This window comes from Trachinotus anak, unplaced genomic scaffold (genome assembly GCF_046630095.1).
Source record: "Trachinotus anak isolate AG129_WGS33_773 ecotype Australia unplaced genomic scaffold, CSIRO_AGI_Tana_v1 ptg000012l, whole genome shotgun sequence".
NCBI classification, from domain to species: Eukaryota; Metazoa; Chordata; class Actinopteri; order Carangiformes; family Carangidae; genus Trachinotus; species Trachinotus anak.
Genome location: NW_027273863.1, coordinates 15832746 through 15852995, shown reverse-complemented (window position 1 = coordinate 15852995; position 20250 = coordinate 15832746). Strand labels below are relative to the sequence as shown.

Below are 20250 nucleotides of genomic sequence, written 5' to 3'. Positions count from 1 at the left end.
AGTGTTAGTGTTACAATTTTCAGTTTTTCCTTAATCTAAATACCAATAAGTCTGCAGGTAACATAATCGTTCAGAGAATACAGCTTAAAGAAGCATGTGATCCAGTCGGCCAACACAGCCATAGCATGCCTTAAATATACTTAATGTCAGTGCAGTATTAAACTAAGAACAGTTTACCTGATATCCCATCTGGGTTCCCCCACACACAAGCGTACATACAACAATCCTTGACACAGTACAATTATTCACTCACACTGAGCACAGAGTTCATACGATCACGACAAAACATGAAGACAGCTGAGAGGTAACATGAGCTAACCTGAAATTACAGGAGACTGCCTCCTGCACAGGGGAAAAGGCTTGAATATTGAACGGTTGAGAATGTGTTTTTATGCTAAACCTTCTCCCAGCTGGTTAAAAACATTCTTAAGTACTGGAAATGTATTGCTACACAGTGTTACTCCTTTGAGTATCTCCCTCTCCCTTTCTATATATATATATATATTTATATAGTACATAATCTATAAATGAATATTAAGCTCAGTTTGAGGATATAGCTATATTTGTGAGTTTTGTTATGAATTTCAGAAGAGCCGTGAAGTATTTACAGATGATGGTGTCAGTGCAGTTTCAAGAATGAGGATCCGTTCATCAGTCCTTGGAGATGAGGAGATATAGTAGATATTAAAATAGTAATTGATAGAGTCCAGGCTGAGGTTTCTGACAGCTTTCACAGGAGAGAACAGCAGCACTGAGCGGCACATGTAACTGCTCAGTAGGTGAACAGCGAGTACAATGAAAGCTATCACTCATTTCACAAAAACACCTGCCAATACACATCTATATGTGAGATGGCGCTCTGTAACATCTGCTTGCATTGATTTGCTTTGGATCCATCTGCAAAATGAATAATGACTGATCAATAAGACCAAGCCCAACCCAACCCCCACCCACATCTTTTTTTATTTTTATTTTTTATTTTAAATGGAGAATATACATATAGGAATTAAACAATGCAAGTTTTCCCATTTGTGTTTCCCACCTCCCAAACATATTTACTCTCTGGTCATTTCCTGTTTGTGTCAGTGGTGTTTACTGGTCAGAGGTCTGGGAAGCGACTGGGATCTTCTTTGTATTCAGCAGGGATGCAGAAAGTTGACTCTTCAAATTCGTCGTAGCGAAATTCCTGAAAGGTGACAGTTGCTGTGATCGTAGGGAAGACGGGGATGTCTGCAGGGGAGGAAACGAAAGAAGAAAACATGTTAGTTTGTGCTTGTTGTCTTGAAGCCTACCCACGCATAGGGATACAGTAATAGATCAACACACACATACCGAGTTTGACTGGAAACCCAGGCGGAAGCTTCATCTGCACAAACTCTCGGAGTTTGTTGAAATGCTTGAACGGCGCTATGACCTCCAACACATTTAATAACCTGCAGGCAGTGGAAAGTGAGTCAGCAGTTTTCTTTCACAGTCTCGACTTTGCCAGGAACAGGAAAAATGCTGGCACCTCCCAAAATCTCAACAACAACAAAAAGGAGATTAGGTCAAACTGCAATCTGAGATCTTGAGTGAAGAAGGAACAGACAAATGCAACGAATTCCCACATTTGATAGCCGGGGACCGCCAAATTAATGCTGTTTTTGCTTGAAAAATAACTTACAGTCAATTATTAATTGATTCTCAATTGATTTTCTTTTGATCAGGTAACTGGTTAACCAATTAAGTTAGTGAAACTAAGTTATTTTTTAAAAATATATATTTTTGGTTATTTTATGCCTTTATTATTTGATTGGACAGTAGCGAGTGACAGGAAAGGGGCAGAGAGAGGGGGAATGACATGCAGGAAAGAGTTGGACCTGTCGGGAGTCATGCGCTCATGTGGTACACGCCCTAACCACTCAGTTCATCCTTGAGTCCAAAGGAATGTTTGTACCAAATTTGAAGAAGTTCCCTCAAAGTGTTACTGAGATATTGCGTTCAAATGAATAGGATGGACATACAACCCCAAATTTATATTTTTAAGACTTGAGATAAAGTGATCAGATTCAAACCAAAATATTTACTATACAATTGCAGCACTGGTCTCATTTTGTTGACTAATGACAATAAATTAAACATTTGGAGAGTACTAATAACAAAATATTTTTAACATTACAAAGCACTGCATACAAATAGTAAAAGAAAAATTCCATTAAAAAACCATTAGCCATTATAAAGGGTGGGGTTTTATTGCTGGCTCCATTAAGGTTCATTAAGTAGAAAAGATAAAGCGATTTAGTACATTATGTCTGAATAATATTTTACAGCACTGCCTGTAAACCATTACAAACCACATCCCGTTTGAATATTACCTCCTCATCTACTCAGTGTCACATGACTGTATCCTTTAAAATTTCTCTTTTCCACAGATCTTGTTTGTTCTCCATGAACTTCTTTCTTAAAAGATCATGAAATCACATTTCCGCTGCATGATATCAAAACTTTGATTGAAAATGCAATTGATTTTGTTGTCTGTATTTTACAATCACAAAAATAAAGCTAAAAAACTCATAGCAAACAGTGGTTATTAGAGTTGAAACAATTAGTTGGTTAATCGAATAGAGCATTGACAGAAAATTAATCAGAGGGCGCTGTCCTGAGCAGTACACATCTTGGTCAAAATTCTTCAATAATCTATTTGAAGGGATTCTTTATGTTATGCTTAGAGCTGAAACAATTACTTGATTAATTGATTAGTTGTTCTACGGTAAAATAATCAATCATTTTTGTTATTTTTCAAGCAAAGAAAGTGAAAGACTCTACATATCCTCAGGTTCTAGCTTCTTAAATGGCAGGATGACATGGATGTCAGCTTTACAAACCCTGTATAAGTCAGACTCTATTATCAATCTACACTTAATTGTTTTGGCAATGAGGCTCAATGCAAACCACAGCATGTCACAAGGTGCATGAATAATGACATAAGTGCATAAGAAATGAGGTAAGGTGGGATTTTTTTACTCCTTCTCCAAACACGGCTAACATCATAACCTTATTGGATTAAATAATAATGTAAAAACACTGAAACACTTCAGTTGTCACATGGTGGAGCAGTTGATTTTTGCAAGCACCTCATCAGTGGCTTCCAGTGAAGCCCTCCTATCTGCCTGGCCCAATTATCTGATCTGAATTATTTCATCTCCACACTACCCTTTTCTAAAAATCCCAAGTGTATCCAAGGTTATTCACCAAGGATCAATCTGTGCAGAAAGCTTTGTAAATAGATCTAAGAAGGGAGGGATGTACTTACGACTCAATGCCTAGAGGAAAATCCTGGCTCATGGCTACAGTGGCTTTGAAGTTCTTCTTGCTTTCCTTGCATACAAGCTCTCTACCAAGGTGAGGTGGCCTGGAGGTGTGAAGAGACACACATAGACACAAAAAGACATTACTGTTTGTAAACTATGGTGGTTCACATGGATGTCAGATTCAGCATATACATTTTTTCTTGTAGCTGCCCTGAATAAATTTGTAATCATAGTAAGGACCGATGAAATCATGGAAAATACCAGATGCTTACTTTCCGTGCTCTGCAGTGATGTACTCTTCCCAAGAAATTGTGTTGGGAGCTGGTGCTGAGAGAGACTGCCTCCTCACAGGCTGGGGAAAAGAAAATGTCATTATGTCAGTGGCATAGTCACAATCATCAGAGTGCCTTCATTATTTACCATTTTTCTGTCAGGGGGTGGGTGTCTTTCTTTCATCTCACCTCAAAGTTCTGCTCACTGATGCTGCCTCCTTTACTCAAGCTCTCCATGATGGCTTTGTTCCTCAGGATGTCCTCCTCACTGAGGTGCTCTCGCCTTTTCCTTGACTCTAGCACCAGACCGTTTACTGCATAGAAGTCAGCCAGGAAGTTTCCTACTCTCTCCTGTACAGAGAACAAGTAGATTTTGGTATAATGTCACCCAGTGATTTCGGTTCCTTCTGCACATTTCTTAAAATGTGCCAAGGAGCAGCCTGAGGGTAAGAGCGTACTATCTTATCAGGAGGCTACGAGTTTAATTCTCTCCATCGTCTTTGTTGAGTCTATTGAACCAGGCTATGAAGTACACATAGACCTTTCAGACTCATGGTGCAACAAAACCATTCAAACATCAATCATCTTTTTCTTAGTGTCATAAACTTTAACTGTGCCTCATTTTAGATTTTTAAAAAATCAGTTTGTTAACTCTGCTTTTAGAAAGGAATTCATGTAAACATGTAAAATATTTATTTTCACATCTTTAAAAGATGTAAAGGCTCAGCAGACATATGGTGAAGCCACACAGGTGGTTTTAATATTCTGGCTGATTACACCTCTGTGACTTGACGCTGCAGGAAAACAACAGGTGTACATAATATTACTAAAGAGGGATGCTTTCCAACTGTGTTGGCGTGCAGAGGAGCCAACTTTTGAAAACCTTCAAGGAACAGAATAGTAGTCACGTAGTCACATTGTGTTTACTTCCTGTGTTCAGCATAATTATCACATTCGTCTTACTGTTTTATCCTCTCTGAAGAGCCAGCCAATCTGGCTACGGGAGAAAGTGATGGACTTGGTTGACAGAGTTGCGGAGTAGACGTCACTGCTCATCAGAATATCCACCTCTTCTTCAGTCTCCATCTCTGACTCCTTGAGCAAAACAACAACAGTTACATCTTCCTTTTCATATTAAACAGCTGATAACAAACTGGGGTGTAGCGAAACCACTCACTCACTCACCTCGTGGTGTATTCTTTGGTACACTTTTGCTTCATTGTCCAGAACCACAAAGGACTGGGAGGGTGTAGCATCGCCATTAAAAATGAAACTAAGATCCCCGCGCTGACATTTCATATCAGTGAAGTCTATGAGAGTGGTGTCAAGTCTAAATTAAAAGAGAGAGAAGAGATGAGAGGGTCTGTGAAAACTGTTGCGTCCTACTTATCAGATCTAAAAGAAGTCCTCGACCTGGATATCCACCATTTGCTTCTTCAAACACTCACAGTCAATTTAGATTCTCTCATTTGGTACAACAACAACAACAACAACAACAACCACCACCATAATCTAGTATTTGATGTCTTACCTAATATTGATGCCCTGCTTGTAGATTTTACAAGCATCAGATGGCAGCATCCGAGACAACAAAGGCACTACAATACAGAAGAGAGTGAATGAATTCCAGTGTGGCTAATAAGTTTTCCATTAATGACAGACAAAAGACACAAACCTCTTCCAACTCTGAAGAACTCAAAAAGGTGGTTTCAAATTAAAGCTGGTATTATCAATCATTAGGGTATTGGTATAAGGTTTCAGACTAGAGCATGTATGCAACATTTTTGTTTGTGTGAAATATGAAAACTCACCCCAGCTCTGAAAATCCCAATGCAACTCCAGATAAAAGTCACCAAGCTACAGAAAAGACACAAACATTTCAAAATAAAGGATTCAACTGATACATTATAACTTAAATGGTCAGAGGACAAGTACAGGACAGTGAAGATTTCACATTATGCATTTCAGCAATTAATATGGATCCTCAAGGACAGGCTATGGTCATTTATGCAAATCAATGCCTACAGCGATTTTCAAAATACAATGGAGTGAAAATTCAGCATGACTGATAGCAGTTGCACACTTGAGTTTGGTGTGGCAGCAACATCTGTGGAAGTGAAAGCCAGCTGTGATCCTCACCTCCCTGAGAGCCTTCAGTAATTTTGGCCTTTTATCCTCCACACTCTCCCTGGATTGCTGCTTTAACTTCCGCAGTATTGCTGTAACTGAGGAAAGAAGGTCAGAGAGAATATAGTCAGTTATTCTCTCATGTCAGTCAGTTAAACAACTTCACACCTAGATGATGCTGTATGTGGTCCAATCTCTGACACCACAGTTGTTCTAAAACAGTTTACAGCTTGGCTTCCTAATGAAAGTCTAGTCAATACATCAACAAGATTATTGGCTGTTTTTAACTTGTCACAAGTAAAACAAATTATAGCACAGAAAGGCCAAAGCAGAGTATTAACAACACCTCTAATAAAATGCAGTTCGATACACCACCACTTACTATGACACCAATGCTGTAACATATAATTTATTCAACACCTCTATGACAGTGTCATCAAAACCTGAACGTAGACTTTAAGGAAGAACAGTTGTATTGGATTGCCTTAGCTTGTAGAGGTGTAGCTAAATAAATGTCCATTGAGTGTGTATCATTAGCATATTTTTGAAACTCTAAAATATCAAATTCTGCATCGGTCACAATCAAAATTTTTGAACGACCTATCATATTGAGAGAGGGGGTGATGAATGTTATAAATGTATTCCACAACCACTCCGTAGGATTTTACCAGGACCCTGCTAGTTAAAACCTGGTACACCGTTCATGAGAGATAAGCAGTTGAATGCTGAGGTCTTTCTAGTGTCACACATAAACAACAGTGAGCATCACTACTCTGCAAGAACTAATTTATGTATAAAGGTAACATATTTCATACGGCATGCATCAGTAGCATTGATTGGATCAGCTGAACGCAGTGTCTTGTGAAGAGCAGCTCTCTCTCACAAACTGATCAGCAACCACTCACTGATACTGGATGGACCTCAGTACATCAACATATCTCAGACGTATCCTGATTATGTTCACCAGGGTGAAATTACTGGACTGAGAATGGATGTGACTGAGGAGAGAAGTGCTGATGAGGCACTTGCTGCACTCGGGCAGCCCGTCATTGCACACACAGAAAACCAGCGAGCGAGCTGCTGACGCAGTGTGCACATGTGTAAAACTGAAAGGTGATGACAGATGACAAGACTGCAGTGTTGCATGAAAAGCTGTAACCCACACATTTGATATTAAGAACACATTATTCTACATTTGTATCTTTCACAAACTGATTGCCAGCTACATGCTGCATTTTATTTAACCAGAGATCTAAACCTAAATACACCACTGTCAATGGAGTTTGACTTTCTTTGCATGTCCTTGCTGATGGTGTGATTGTTACCGGCCCCCTCTCTCTGCTTCCCTGCCTCCCCTTCACCCTTGTGAGTGCTGTGACCTTCTCAAAGCAAAACTCCTGGTCTCCGTCCCAAGCCAGCCTGCCACAGGAGGCATGGAGAATTGAGACGCATACTAACAAGGTTGAGAGTCATTTCTCAAAATACTGGGCCTCACAATCTCCATCAGAGGCAAGATAAGAAGAGGATGCTGATAATTTACACTTACATCATCTATACAACCAAATAACAACAACTGAAATGAGTGTTTTCAGCTCAGTCAGAAAAACTGGGATAAAATATTTAGCTTCAAGTCCCTTTATTAGACACCTAGCCTGGTCTTCATCTTTTCTATCATCTGTAGAGAATTATACAAAATTAAAAACACACCTAAAAAAGGATAGAACAGTGAATTCATGTCAAAGGTATTAGCTGGTGCCTTTCACATGTCATTTGACTCTTTTCACGAGATGTCAGATTTAAAAGCAGGGGCATCATTAAGCAGGGTGGTGACCAGGCTGTAAGCTCAGGGCTTCCTAACAGTAAGCCATGGTTCAGGCTGCGTTCCAGCCCATCTGGATGACGACTGCTCAGAGAAAATCTCGCCTTTAGCTTTTTAGCTGGTCTGACCAGATAGCAGTTGTGTCTTTATATGTACTGATTTAAATGCATAGGCTATGGCCTTCAACAGTATTTAGCCTTGATTTTTTGCTGGTATGCCACAGAGGTTATCATTAACACACCCCTATATGAAAACCACAGGACAGCAAACAGCTATTCAGAACACTGTTGGCACCACTTACTCATTTGCCTGTCGCCATAGCTGATGGCTTCTGCTAGAGGACTCCATCCCTGTGCGTTCTTTATCTTTACAGGTGCATTATGGGCCAGCAGGAGGAGGGCACATTCTGAAAGAAAAACAATCAAATTATCACAGAGAGAAATGTGATTAAGTCTGTTGTTATTCTATGCACACTCACCATGTTTCATTTTGTTATTCATTTAACAATCATTACAAATATAAAGAGTATATGTTGAGATTTTTAAGTAAACTCTGTAACACAGTGGAGATAAAAGATGTGCATGCTTTAACAGATTACTAAACTTCAAGTGATGACAAACCTAAAACTCATTATGCACTTTTCTGTATATTTAGATGATTCATTTAGGTCGGCATTAGCTATTAGCAGCAACAATTACTGCCCTAGAAGAGGGGTCTTGCCTCTGATGCTGTTCTTTATTTTTACCCTGTGGAAGTTTTTTGATTATTTATTTATTTGGAAGTTTCAGAACAAGTATATACAAAAGGACAAAAAGCAAATAAAAGATTTCTGGACATGCTATATCTGTTTATGTGTCCATAGCTGCCAGGACAGAAATGTCTATACAAGCTGTAAATGTCCATACACTGCCAGATTCCAGGGACATACACTAAGTATGATTTAAAAGGTAGTTCAAATACCTTAAGAGGGGCAGACATTAGCATACACAAATTGGTTGCAGCCAAGTCCATTTCCTCTCTAATATAATGAATAAAGGGACCCCAAAATCTTGACAAATGTATAGTATGAATCAGATGAGGAAGCCCTAATCTCCTCCAAATAAAGACCAAACACCACATCACTGAGCCACTTCTCAAAGCAAGGACAGGAAATATATTGTTTAATTTTGTTTTTTCTTAATCTTCTTAATCAAATTGAGGTTCCATGCTCATAATTTGGCTGCACTGCATGTAATCAGCAATCTGTGTGGATTTCTTTTACAAACTATCCCACTGCAGAGGTCGGAAAATACATGCCGAGTCCTGCAGGAGTGTGGATGCCATTCCAGAAATAGCAGAATTGACTGTGTTTTAAAAATGGCCTTTAATGAGAATGCATAAAGCTGTTCCAATAAAGCCACATTATGACAGGTGGAGGGCCATGGAACACAGCAGATTTAGTGTAATTTTCTGAACTCAAACTGAACCTGGTAGATTATCTTTTGAGAAGCTTTTTGTTGATTTTGGTTAATCCTGTGTATAACAATAGGTTGTTAAGATAAAAAAAAAAAAAAAATCAAGTTCAATACATTTGATCACACTAATGTTCAGATTTACCTTTGTGGCCCATCATCACAGCCAGGTGAAGAGGTGTGTTCCCTGAGAGGGGAAGAACGTTAAGACAATAAGTACAGATAAATAAAAATATCAATCATCTAACTCATGTAACGAAATATACCTGTTTCAACAGATTACTAAGAGAGCAATAAGGTAATAGGTGAAAGCTTACCATGTACATCTTTCTGAGAGATGCTATGGGTCCTGATGAGAGAGGACAGCCGACGCACATCTCCTTTGAACACGCATTCATGAACAGGGAACTCTAAATCCTCACTTGTCAGGATTATTGGGTTCTTGTTATTATCATTGACAATGGTGCCAATTGATGACGGATTGCCGTTAATGTTGTTTGCATTGAGCTGCTGTTGCTGCTGCAGTATGGAGGTTTTTACTGATTTCTGAAAAGCCTTGTTGGATTTGAAATGGTTACTGGTACCGTTGGGGATAGTCCCGTTAGAGGTCTCATCGTATGTGTCCATTATCTCGTCATTTTTGTTTGGTTTGTTGTGATCCTTTCGCATGGTGCGTATCTTCTCACCTGTCATGATGACCGCCGTACGCTACCAGGTTAACGAACCAACAGGCTACGAGCTAGTGAGTAAATCTGGGTGTCAGCATTAGCAATCTTCGAAAATATGTTTTAAATCCAGCGTCGCGGCAAGTTAAGCTTTCTCGAGGCTGGCTGCTCTGTGTTATTTAAATAACGTTACACCTGCTGCCCGGCTCCACAGCCAACATTAGCTCCTAGCACAGTTTAGTAGCTAGCTAGCCCACAATAAAAAATGAATACGGTGGGTGCGGCGATGAAAACAGAAAATAATGCTAAACATAACAAAAGATACACGCACTAAATAAACACACAGCTAAGAATAAGAATACGAACGAACCGCAGAAGGCTACATCGTTGTCTCTTCCATCATCTCTTAGCTGTACGTTTTTAAACGGTAACGACTCAATTTGCTTTGCGGCAAAATTCAGACGGTACAATGAAGCAGCGAGAGCTAACGACCCTGCTAGCTGGCTAATCTCGCGAGATCATCCAACAGCCCCCTGTTTGGTTTGGACGCGACTACGCGTAGTAGGCGTCATCTTTGTGAGACACACTTTTAGATCGCAAGCAAGCAGCTAGCTAGCTAGCTCACAAGTTGTTTTGGAAAAAAATGGCAACTTCTAAGAAGGGGAAGAAAGTTGTAAATCAAGAGGAACTGCGGCGCTTAATGAGAGAAAAACAAAGACAAACGACAGACAAGAAGCGCGTCGAGTCTCCTTTTGCGAAATACAACAGTGTCGGGCACCTCAGCTGTGTGCTGTGCAGTGTGCAGGTGAAGTCCGAGCTTCTGTGGCCGGCTCATGTCCTCGGAAAACAGCACAAAGAGAAGGTTGCCGAGCTGAAGGGAGCACAGAGTAAGCCAGCGACTCCACAGAACCAACCAGTGAAGAGGAAAGCATCGGAAAGCGAGGACATTAGCGGGAAAAAGGCGAAATCAGCGCCGGTTGCAGGGCAGTCTGCGTCGCCAGGGCTGCCAGGAGATTTCTTTCAGAAACCCAAGGAAAAGGAATCAGTTTCTGCTCATAAGTCTGCGGGTTTGAGTCTCTTGGCTGGAGTCTATGATGATGATGATGGTGAAGCAGATGCTGAAGAGGCAGGTCAGGCGGGAACCGCAAACCCTCCTCAGGCCGCAGCACTACCATCTGATTTTTTTGACAGCTCCATCCCACCCACACCCACCATCTCCCACTCTGGCTCCATCCTCAAAGCAGACGTGCAGGAGAAAAGCACAGACAAGAAAGAAAATACAGCCGAAGCACTGCCAGAGGGCTTCTTCGACGATCCAATAAGAGATGCCAAAGTGCGCAACGTTGACGCACCAAAGGACCAAATGGACAAGGAGTGGGAAGAATTTCAGAAGGAGATACGACAGGTGAACACAAAATCAGAGGCCATCGTAGCCGAGGACGACGAGGAGGGTCGTCTTGAACGTCAGATCGACGAAATCGACGAACAAATTGAGTGTTACAAGAGAGTTGAGCTGCTGAGAGACAAGCGCGATGTGGTGAAAAGCAAGCCTCTGTCCAGGAAGGAGGAACGAATGGAAACTGATGTCAACATTGAGGAGGAAGAGGATGAAGAGGAGCTGCTGGGTCTTTTGTCCCGGGACTGGAGGGCTAAAGGGGCACTGGCATAAATTTCTGTGAGAAATGAATGTTGTTAAAGCACCTAAGAGAGGTATTTTTTTGTACAAGTATGCCAGAAATGTGTAAATATGTTTGTTAAAAGATCCTCATTGCTTCTTTTTGTATATTTCAGACTGGATTAAATATGATGTGCAACATGAGCTACCACCACAATACGATGCTTCTTACTTCATGTCATAAAACACCAGACAGACCACAAATCAAACCTTTAACTGTGTTTATTCATTGGTGCTCACACTAAAACACATTCATAAAATCTCTCATGTACAGGAGCAGCATGGACCAAAATCTAAGTCATGATGGCCAAAGCTACTTTTAATTTTGAGCTCAACTAACCATTGTCCTGCAAAAAACAAATCCTCAACTATGTTAAGTTTATAAATTATTTGTTCATGTTACATTATGAGCAACATGCAAAGCACAACAGAATTTTTAAAATGTACAATGTTGAGATTAAGACCGTAAAGCAAATTTTACCAACCCAACCCCCTTCACAAGATAAGTGACTGAAAATACTTTTACACCATTTTTACAGAGTACAACAATGTTTGAGTATGACAAACTTATCATGTAAATACACCATTATTAGGGCCATAAAAACAGAATAAAATGAATCAAGTAACGAGGGATGGTCAGTGCTTCTTATACTACCTGTTACACATTGTAAGCTTTCTGTCTACTGCAATTTTAATCAAGGAATATCTCTCATTTTGTTATTGCTACATATGCCTCACAAGTTACCACTTCAAAAGTCTTCCCAGTTGAATCAAAGTGTTCATAGCCCTTCAAATCTTGTAGAACTGAAAACAGCAAAAACAACACGCAAAAGAAATATACAGGTCAAACAAATAAATGTAAAGATGGACTAAACACATAATTGCAACTAACTCAAGATAAATGAGAAAACACTGAAAGACAGAAAAAGAAATCAGAAACTTTAGATTTACCTTAGAAAAGAGCATACAAAAATCTTTATTCTTATGCTCAACTGTGTGTTTCATATAAGTTAGGAAACTGTCTAAAAACAAAACCAAAGACTCACAAAAAGTCTGTTTCTAGTAGTCATTTGTAAACATTCATAAAATTCTATCTTGTGTTCTATAAATAAGGTTCAGGTGAGTTGTACCAGGTGTTTGTGTTGATGTAAGGGGACATCTGCAATTGACATTTTCAGCCTCCACAGATGATAAACACAAAAAAATGTAACATCAAGATGAAACAAACCGGTTAAAAAGAACAAAACATGGGTGCAGGAAAACAGCAAGTTTGAGAACTGAGTGAAAAACAGGATTCAAAATAATTCACAACACTTATTTTTCATGGTTCATTATTTTAAACCAAGGGATTTGCTAAAATAAGAGAAATATTTTGCATACAGGTATATTGATTACTGTTCAAATTTAAGATAATGTTTTGTGGCTGAGGTCGTGTTGAGATGGACTGAGGGGAGGGAGAGTGAGCTGGGGGCATGCCAGCGCCATTGTTCCACAATCAGTATGATAAATATTCAGTTCACAAAAGTGCAGCAATTACAGAAGAGGGTTGGGAACTCCGAACCCGCAGACCCCGCTGGGTTTCAATACTGTTCACTGCTGTCAGTGATGATGTGCTCACAGACCTACAGCAGCTCTCAGTTCCATCAGGGAGTACCTCTGGTCCCCATCATTGTCAAAGCACTCCAAGGTACGAGCACTGGGAGTTGATGTTCCAAATACTTTCCTCAGGTCTTGGTAAGTTAATCCGAGGGAATTATGTCCAACACCTGCCTGCTGGAAGATGTCCACCAAGTCTGTTGGGGAAAAATAGACAAACAAAAACAGGTTCAATCATGAAGACTTCTTATAGCTTTTTTTTCCCCCCATATAGATATCTACCTAACTCTTGGAGAAAGAAAGCAATTAGATGTCACACTATTCCTTTAATGGATGCTGAGATCTAAAACTTTGTAGTAGTAGTGTGCACCTTTCACAGAACTGACACCTGGCAGGGATGCCCTCTCTGGGCATCTTGGCTTAGCATTTCTCTTGGAGCGGTTTGGGGTTAAGAAGCGTGGATGCCTGCTAGTGTGCGGCTCTGTCACTGGCGTGGATATCTCTGTGAAAATAAAACATAATAAGAAAAATAAAATGCAACATGGGGAAGATAAAGAGACAATCTGCTTTAACCAACACCATACCCTGCACATCTCCAGGTGTTGCTTTGGTTGTGGTGGCTTCTTTCACCATCTCAGTTGCGGGAGTTGTGATTGCCGGCTGAGCTGCTGCATCTTTGTCTTTTATCTGCAAATCAAATGGAAGATGAAATGTAAAATGTATTTTTACTCTCTGGTCTGACCACAATGCCCCCAAAACACAACTCTTAAAATGCAGCAAGTAAATGTGTATCTTCACGTGACTCACACTTTGTTTTGACCCTTCCTCTAATGTGACCACTCTCTGACGAAGATCTGCAACTGTAGAGAGGAGGACGTGGATCTGCTCAGCAGTCCATGTATGGTGCTGCTCTTCTGTCTTGTTAGCCTCACTCACTGCTTTTCTTAGGTCTGTTATGTCCTATGACAAAAAAAAATACTGTAAAGCAACCTGCAGTTCACAGTTAAATGAGATTTCATTTAATTTAATTAATTAATTAATTTAATTTCATTTAAGGAAATCAGAGGGTCAAGTGTCCTGGCAGATTAGGCTGGTAGACAGCAAACAGTGAGCCAAGTTAGTCATTTTCAGCAATTTAGTTTGATGTGTACCTCAAAGTCTTAATCACGAGACTACAGAGCTCTCAGCCTGCAAGAAATTCATGACTGACATCCCACTATTATTGAGGTCACTGTACAAAAAATACATACAAGTGTATGATTATTTGGTCATCCTCTTTTATCCCCATCCTATTTTGTTTGTGAAAAATTAAGTGTGGAAAACCTTCTGCAGTTGTCTCACATATTTTTGACCTAGTTTTACTCAGAAAACTAAAGCATCTAAGTTCCCAAAATAGATTGGCACTTGTTTCATGTATTATGAATGAAAACCCAACACAGGGATCCAAGAAATGACAGGACCTTCTTAACCCAGTGACTCTGTCAATGTAAGCCTGACAAGAACAGCAAAAACATGTATGCTTGCTGGGGTAAACACATAAACAAATTACTATGGCAGTGGCAAAGTTCACTGCTGCTTCTGGTTTGGATCCAAGCTACTGTTAAGCAGATCAACTGACATTTCATCAACAGAGTCATCTTGGCCATATGTAAGTGGATTACCCTCAATTCTGTGCGAGACAAATATGCAAAAGTGCTGCAATATCTAAGAGCTGAGAAGTGGTTAATTGCGCACTGGTACATCGAGTTACTCAGCTAATTCACTTAAGCACAATGTTCTGTTTTGTTGTATGTACACACCCTGCTCCATACTTTCATATATAAATGATAAATGAGGAGAAAAGCAGCCTCTAGCAATATCTGCAGAGAACACAGAGGTGAATTAAAAAAAACAAAAAAACAACAAAAAAAAGGTGTCAAACAACAAGTGAAATCTTTGACTGTGACTCATAAAAAATCCATCAGCTTAGCTCGTGTGGAATACAAGAGCTTGCAGCCCTATATTACTTACAAAGGAACACAGCTCATATTCTTCTGTGATGTTTGTCAGCTGGCCAAAACACTGTATCGACATTTCAGTAGCTTGACATGCAGTTTGACAAGTCATTCTGAAAGGTTAAGACTATTCTTATCGACTACCTCCCTCTCACCGCAAACAACATTTATCATCACTGCGACTGAAGACTGGAAACAGTCACAAGACATTACATTCTGAGATATAAATGCACAATTGAATGTAAACAAACTTGATGTAAAAAATGGCTGTTACTCTGTCAGACCACACAAATAAAAGATTAAAATTCAATATGCACATAAAAATATGTTAAATTAAAGATATATAAAGATTCCTTCAACAATTGAAGGAAAATCATGAAACATCTGAAAATGAAAGCATCAAGATGCATATTTGAAGCTGTGGAGAAGATGTTTAGGTTTGCAAGCCCTAATATCCTATTCAGTCTGAAAAGTGGGATTCCCCTCCCACTGTAGGACAAATTTTAACCAACTGTCAATAAAATTAGCTAAAGAAAATGTGAACTAATGCGTCTTTCTATCCACAACTTTTATGCGAATAGTAGGAGTTGTTTTATTGAGATAAACACCTGGTGGAGCCAATTTTTCAGTCGAGTGCTATTAGACTATTGCAGAAGAAGAGGTCGCAATGAGATGACATAAGATTTAGAATTTGATATATGATTTATTCACGGAGTCTGGTTCTATTGTGTTTTGTTGCATTTTGCTTTTATTCTTACGTCAACTTTTCCACGTCAGCCAAGTGTACAAACTTTCAAGATTTTTTCACTTTTGCACAAATCGTAAAAGCGCATAAAAACAGGGGGGATGGACACCCACCTTTTGTTATCATACTAACTCAGTCAGTTGTTCCGTGTTAAACTATTAAAAATGTCATAGGCTTTAATTTACCATTGTCTTCTTCAAGTCGTCATCTTTCTTCTGATTTTCCAGAGTAGCCTGCATAGTTTTCACATCATGCTGCACACTTGTTAGTGTGCTGCCAATTGTAGCAACACTCTGGAAAAAAATATGAGAGATCAGGTTTGAAAATCAGTACAAAACAGTATATTAATAGATAGATTCTGAATCTAGGTTCTATTTTTTTTTCCATTTTGTTTGGATTTACCTTTTGAAGCTCTTCAACTGTTGTGGGAAGGCTGATTAAATCAGCAGCTGATTTCAAGTTGGCCTTTAAATGGTTTACGGCAGAGTCCAGCGAGCTGATCTACAGGAGTAACATGACACAAACCATTCAGTTACACTTCCAAGATACAATTACAAAACTATACTAATGTCAGTTTTTTTTAATTTAATGAACCCAAAATCTAGACTCTCTGAGGTTGTAGAATAAAAATACTGAGTATTTTACTCCAGTGTTTGAAAACTTAAAACCTGTGTGAAACTGCTCTCTAAAAATATATGTGTAAATTTAAACCTATGTCTAGCTCTCACACACAGTTAGTTGTTATTACCAGATCTAACTCTCATTTCAGAATAAAAATTATGTTGCAATTTTGTGTGGTGAGTAACAGAAAGAGTGTAACAGTGACACTTGCTCAGCTAGTTTTCTAATTGCAGGAAGTTACATTACTGGTTTACTACTGTACATTTAGATCATGTTGTTATTGCAAAATGTGTATGCATGTATTGCTTTCTTTTCACTTTTGATTCTTAGTTTGCATAACCAAAAGAAGAGCATTACGTTGGAAAGTTAAGATAAAGAAAATTGGCTTTTATGACTACAGTTGTCATAATTTCTTTGTATTACTACTGTATGGTATTATCTATTTAACAAGGACTCTCAGCAGCAAAGTGCAACTGTAGTCAGCTTGAATCAGTCTACTTGTATGACCAACATTAAAAGTCTTTTCTATATTTTTTCCAGTTTATTGTAGAGTTGTTTTGATTCCAATACTAGCCTCCGATACTGCCTAAAATACTGGACTTGGAATCGGTGAGTACGTGAGTCCATGGATTGATCCTGTCCGATCGGATGGCTTCAAAACCCCTGCGAAAATGGTGACAACTGACCTTTCTGTTCATTTCTGTTAGGTTAGACCAGAGTTTGCTCAACCCCTTGTCCCCATTCTCAATGTCGTCAAGCTTTCTCTGCTTGTTCTTCAGGTCCTCACTTAGTTTTGGAATTTCACTTGATGACACCTTCTGGCTGGAATCCACTGTTACAAAAAAGTAACATAAGTTAATAGCTATGTTAAAATCAAAGAATTGCATGACTGTCCCCCTGGATAACAGGTTTAAGTGTCCAAAGGCCAGTGAGCTTTTTATGACCATCACAAGGTAACTGGTGGTGTGTGATAATGAGTCTTACTGCTGTGCAGCTTTTCTTTCAGTGAGTCGAGATCCTCTTTCAGAGCAATCTGCATCCATATGAGTCCAGCACAGGCCATGACACAGGCAGCTAGTATGATGAACAGAAACAAGGGATAGCACACATTGCAGCACTGCGTGTAGCTTCTTCTGTGAAAAGAAGGAATATGGTAACATTAGACATTACAACTTCACAGCCTCTTTCATTATTAATGAAGAAAGATATTTTCAGAAGACTGCATGCTATGCCATGGGAATAATAGAGATGAGTAATAAATAATGGACCTTAAAAATATGGGATGCTACATACTGTATCATCATATCATACTCATGTTGAATGTAGAATAGATTAATTCTAATTTGGCTTCAGAAAAAAGCATGACCATCCTTTTAGCATGCAGGTTGTCTCTTCTGTTTTACTCTGCTCTGTGTCTACAAAAGGAGCAAGGGAATGATCAATTACACTGTAAATATTTATACTTTCACCTCTGCACAAGGACTACAAGATACTGTAGGAAATGTGCTCCAGGGCAGAGTTAAATTGGACTGCTTCTCAGAGCATATGTGTTGAAAAGCAAAAGTCAAGCTTTAAAAATTTTCTTTGTCGTTCTTTAGCATATTTGTGCTAAGAAGATTTAAATAGCATGTACTCTGGTTCCATGTACTCTGGTTTCTGGCAACCTCATGCTTTATTTCTTTATTCCAGACACACAGGTCCATACCAGTTACAAAATAAAAGTATAAGTAGCCTACAAAATTAAAGTAGTAATAAATTTAACAACATTTAAAGCAGCTGTTTTTAAAATGAGGATCAAATGTTCCGACCAGCTGCTTCAGTCTTATTTGATTTACTATAATACTGAGTTTACTAAGTATAACAAAGAAATGAATAAATACTCGCATTTCAAAAGCTAGAACCAGCAAATATTGGGCATTTTTGCTTGAAAAATTACTACAATAACACATCGCTTATCACAATAGTTGCCGATTCTTTATTTGTTTTTTTCATTCAATAGAGTACTCTTTTCGGGTCTGGTTTTAGTTACTTTACGTTTTCCTTAGAAATTAAATCACAATTTTATGCACCGTGTTAATGACGTTAGGACCATACTATATCTTACCCCACAACAAAATATTAATAAATGGATCACTCACTTCCCAAAGTTGGCTCCGCCGCTCAGGTTGTTGAACTCGTCGTCGTCCGAGCTAGAGTCGGACTCAGAGCCCGGCGGCTCTGTGCGGAGCAGTCGGTGACCGGACCCCTTCTTGGTCTTCTTTCTCTTACTGTCCCCAAGACCGATCAAGGCATTCAGCTCCTTCCTCTTCTTCATCTTCTTCTGAGGGGTCAGCGAACCCGCCGAGCCCGACTTAAACCCGACGAAATCCAATGTTTTGTCCAGTTTGGTGGATGTTGTCGTTTATGTAGCAGCTAAGCTAACCAGACGTTCACCTGCTAGCTTGAATTTCAACCACGCAACGGCGTAAACGGATATAAACACATCGGACTTTAGCGGTTGGTTGCCTTGTTAACTTACACCTAAAACACAAAAAATGTTCAGCAGCTCGTCGGCATTACGTTACTCTCCCACCAAAGCGGTTCTCTAAAACAACTTTTCACAACTAGCTGCCGGGCTATCACATACGTGAGCTAACTCGGCTAGCATCTAACACCTTGCTAACAGTAGCTAACAGTGGCTGCTTGACGTTACCTAGCTATCACATCGTCACGGCGAGGTTTAAAGCCTGTCCCGACGTCGCTCGTTTAGAAACCACAACAAAAAGTCTTAAAATAGGTTTAAAACTATTAGAAATTCTGCTATAGGAGCTAAACATCGGGCGCTGTATTTCCAGCAATCCGTGCTGCTGCCTGTGTTGTTTGGGCAGGGCGTCAAAGTAACCTCACAGCTGATTGGTGCAATGAACAGCGACAACTTCCTCTGCTCCCGTTTTGACAGGGAGCGACACAGACCGCAGCACCACCCTCCCCTCCCCGACAACCATGGACGGATTATTGGAAAATGGCCCCCCTGGGCACGGGCAAGACACGGCCCCCCGTAGGGCCGTGTCTTTTCATGGTCGTCTTCTGTCTCTTTGTGGTCGTTTTGTGTCATCTTGCGTCTCTTTGTGGTCATTTTGCAAGTCTCTGCAGTTGTTTTGTTTTGTTTCTCCTTGTGGTCTTTTTGCGTTGTTTTGTGTCCCTTTGTGGTTGTTTTACGTGTCTGTAGTTTTGTGTCTCTTTGTTGTCATTTGCCTCTCCTGTTTTGTGTCTCTGTGCGGTTGTTTTGCATGTCTCTGCAGTAATTTCGTGTTTGTAGTTGTTATATCTCTTGTGGTCATTATGCGTGTCTCTAGTTCTGATCATTTTGCATATCTCTATAGTTTTTTTTGTCTGTTTTTGTTTTCCTGCATCCTACATTTTGTTTCTTTGGGCAGTTTGTGTCTCTTTGAAATCATTTTGTGTCTCTATGTTGTTGGTTTGCGTGTCTAATGCTTAAGACAATGAGAAGGACAAAAAGCAAGGCAAAATCATTTGCTTCTGTAGTGGCTGAATGTAACTTAATAAATTAAATATACATTAAAACTAACTACAAATCAGAGGAACTTGTGCTTTCATTTTATGATACTTTGTATTTCTACTCCACAGACAGAAATACTGTACTTTTAGATTTTGCATACAAAACATATGAAAAGTTAATAAAATTATGCATTATTATAAATTAAACTGCTCAAAGATACAATCCTGTTTCCAAAAAAGTTGGGACACTGTGTAAAATGTAAATAAAAACATGATACGATGATTTGCAAGTCACATAAGCCCGTATTTAATTGGAAAATAGAACAAAGACAACATATCACATATTGAATTGCTGAAATTTTATTGTTTTATTAAAAATATATGCTCAATTTGAATTTGACGCCAGCAACACGTTTTTAAGTTGTGTAATGCTAAAAAAAACAACAACAACAAAAAAAAAAAAAAACACCTGGTTGAACATCTCGCAACTAATTAGA

At 39.3% G+C, this 20250-nt stretch overlaps 3 protein-coding genes across 4 annotated transcripts; 1 reads left to right on the top strand and 2 right to left on the bottom strand.

The window, feature by feature from the left end:
- Positions 1–955: 955 nt before the first annotated feature.
- LOC139629437 (ankyrin repeat domain-containing protein 13C-like) lies at positions 956–10100 on the bottom strand. The gene is made up of 13 exons (XM_071492044.1): positions 9277–10100; positions 9105–9146; positions 7810–7914; positions 5702–5787; positions 5374–5419; positions 5094–5160; positions 4748–4892; positions 4526–4657; positions 3752–3913; positions 3563–3642; positions 3293–3391; positions 1333–1433; positions 956–1230 (listed from the first exon to the last, which is right to left on the bottom strand). Exons 1-13 carry the CDS (start codon positions 9650–9652, stop codon positions 1100–1102), a joined length of 1572 nt encoding a protein of 523 aa, XP_071348145.1. The 5' UTR covers positions 9653–10100; the 3' UTR covers positions 956–1099.
- Positions 10101–10180: 80 nt separating this feature from the next.
- Positions 10181–11450, top strand: znf830 (zinc finger protein 830). Its single transcript, XM_071492050.1, has one exon. It carries the CDS (start codon positions 10268–10270, stop codon positions 11291–11293), a length of 1026 nt encoding a protein of 341 aa, XP_071348151.1. The 5' UTR covers positions 10181–10267; the 3' UTR covers positions 11294–11450.
- Positions 11451–11506: 56 nt separating this feature from the next.
- On the bottom strand, positions 11507–19223 carry efcab14 (EF-hand calcium binding domain 14). Of its 2 annotated transcripts, none has more exons than XM_071492048.1 (9): positions 18394–19223; positions 17240–17388; positions 16942–17087; positions 16037–16135; positions 15820–15927; positions 13703–13855; positions 13480–13582; positions 13266–13397; positions 11507–13092 (listed from the first exon to the last, which is right to left on the bottom strand). In XM_071492048.1, exons 1-9 carry the CDS (start codon positions 18567–18569, stop codon positions 12914–12916), a joined length of 1245 nt encoding a protein of 414 aa, XP_071348149.1. In that variant the 5' UTR covers positions 18570–19223; the 3' UTR covers positions 11507–12913. The 2 variants fall into 2 exon arrangements, with proteins under 2 accessions (XP_071348149.1, XP_071348150.1); XM_071492049.1 differs by having other exon boundaries at positions 17240–17385; positions 18394–18715.
- Between the last annotated feature and the right edge of the window lie 1027 nt (positions 19224–20250).

Bases quoted from the DNA above. Each gene is read 5' to 3' on its own strand.
- LOC139629437 (XM_071492044.1), bottom strand. From the start codon at position 9,652: ATGACAGGTGAGAAGATACGCACCATGCGAAAGGATCACAACAAACCA. The intron at 5,420-5,701 runs GTGAGGATCACA...TCTTTTCTGTAG, and splicing joins TACTGAAGGCTCTCAGGGAG to CTTGGTGACTTTTATCTGGA. The intron at 4,893-5,093 runs GTAAGACATCAA...CTTTTAATTTAG, and splicing joins AAGCAGGGCATCAATATTAG to ACTTGACACCACTCTCATAG.
- znf830 (XM_071492050.1), top strand. From the start codon at position 10,268: ATGGCAACTTCTAAGAAGGGGAAGAAAGTTGTAAATCAAGAGGAACTG.
- efcab14 (XM_071492048.1), bottom strand. From the start codon at position 18,569: ATGAAGAAGAGGAAGGAGCTGAATGCCTTGATCGGTCTTGGGGACAGT. The intron at 17,389-18,393 runs GTGAGTGATCCA...TTCTTTTCACAG, and splicing joins GGCGGAGCCAACTTTGGGAA to AAGAAGCTACACGCAGTGCT. The intron at 15,928-16,036 runs GTAAATCCAAAC...ATTTTTTTCCAG, and splicing joins CAGTTGAAGAGCTTCAAAAG to AGTGTTGCTACAATTGGCAG.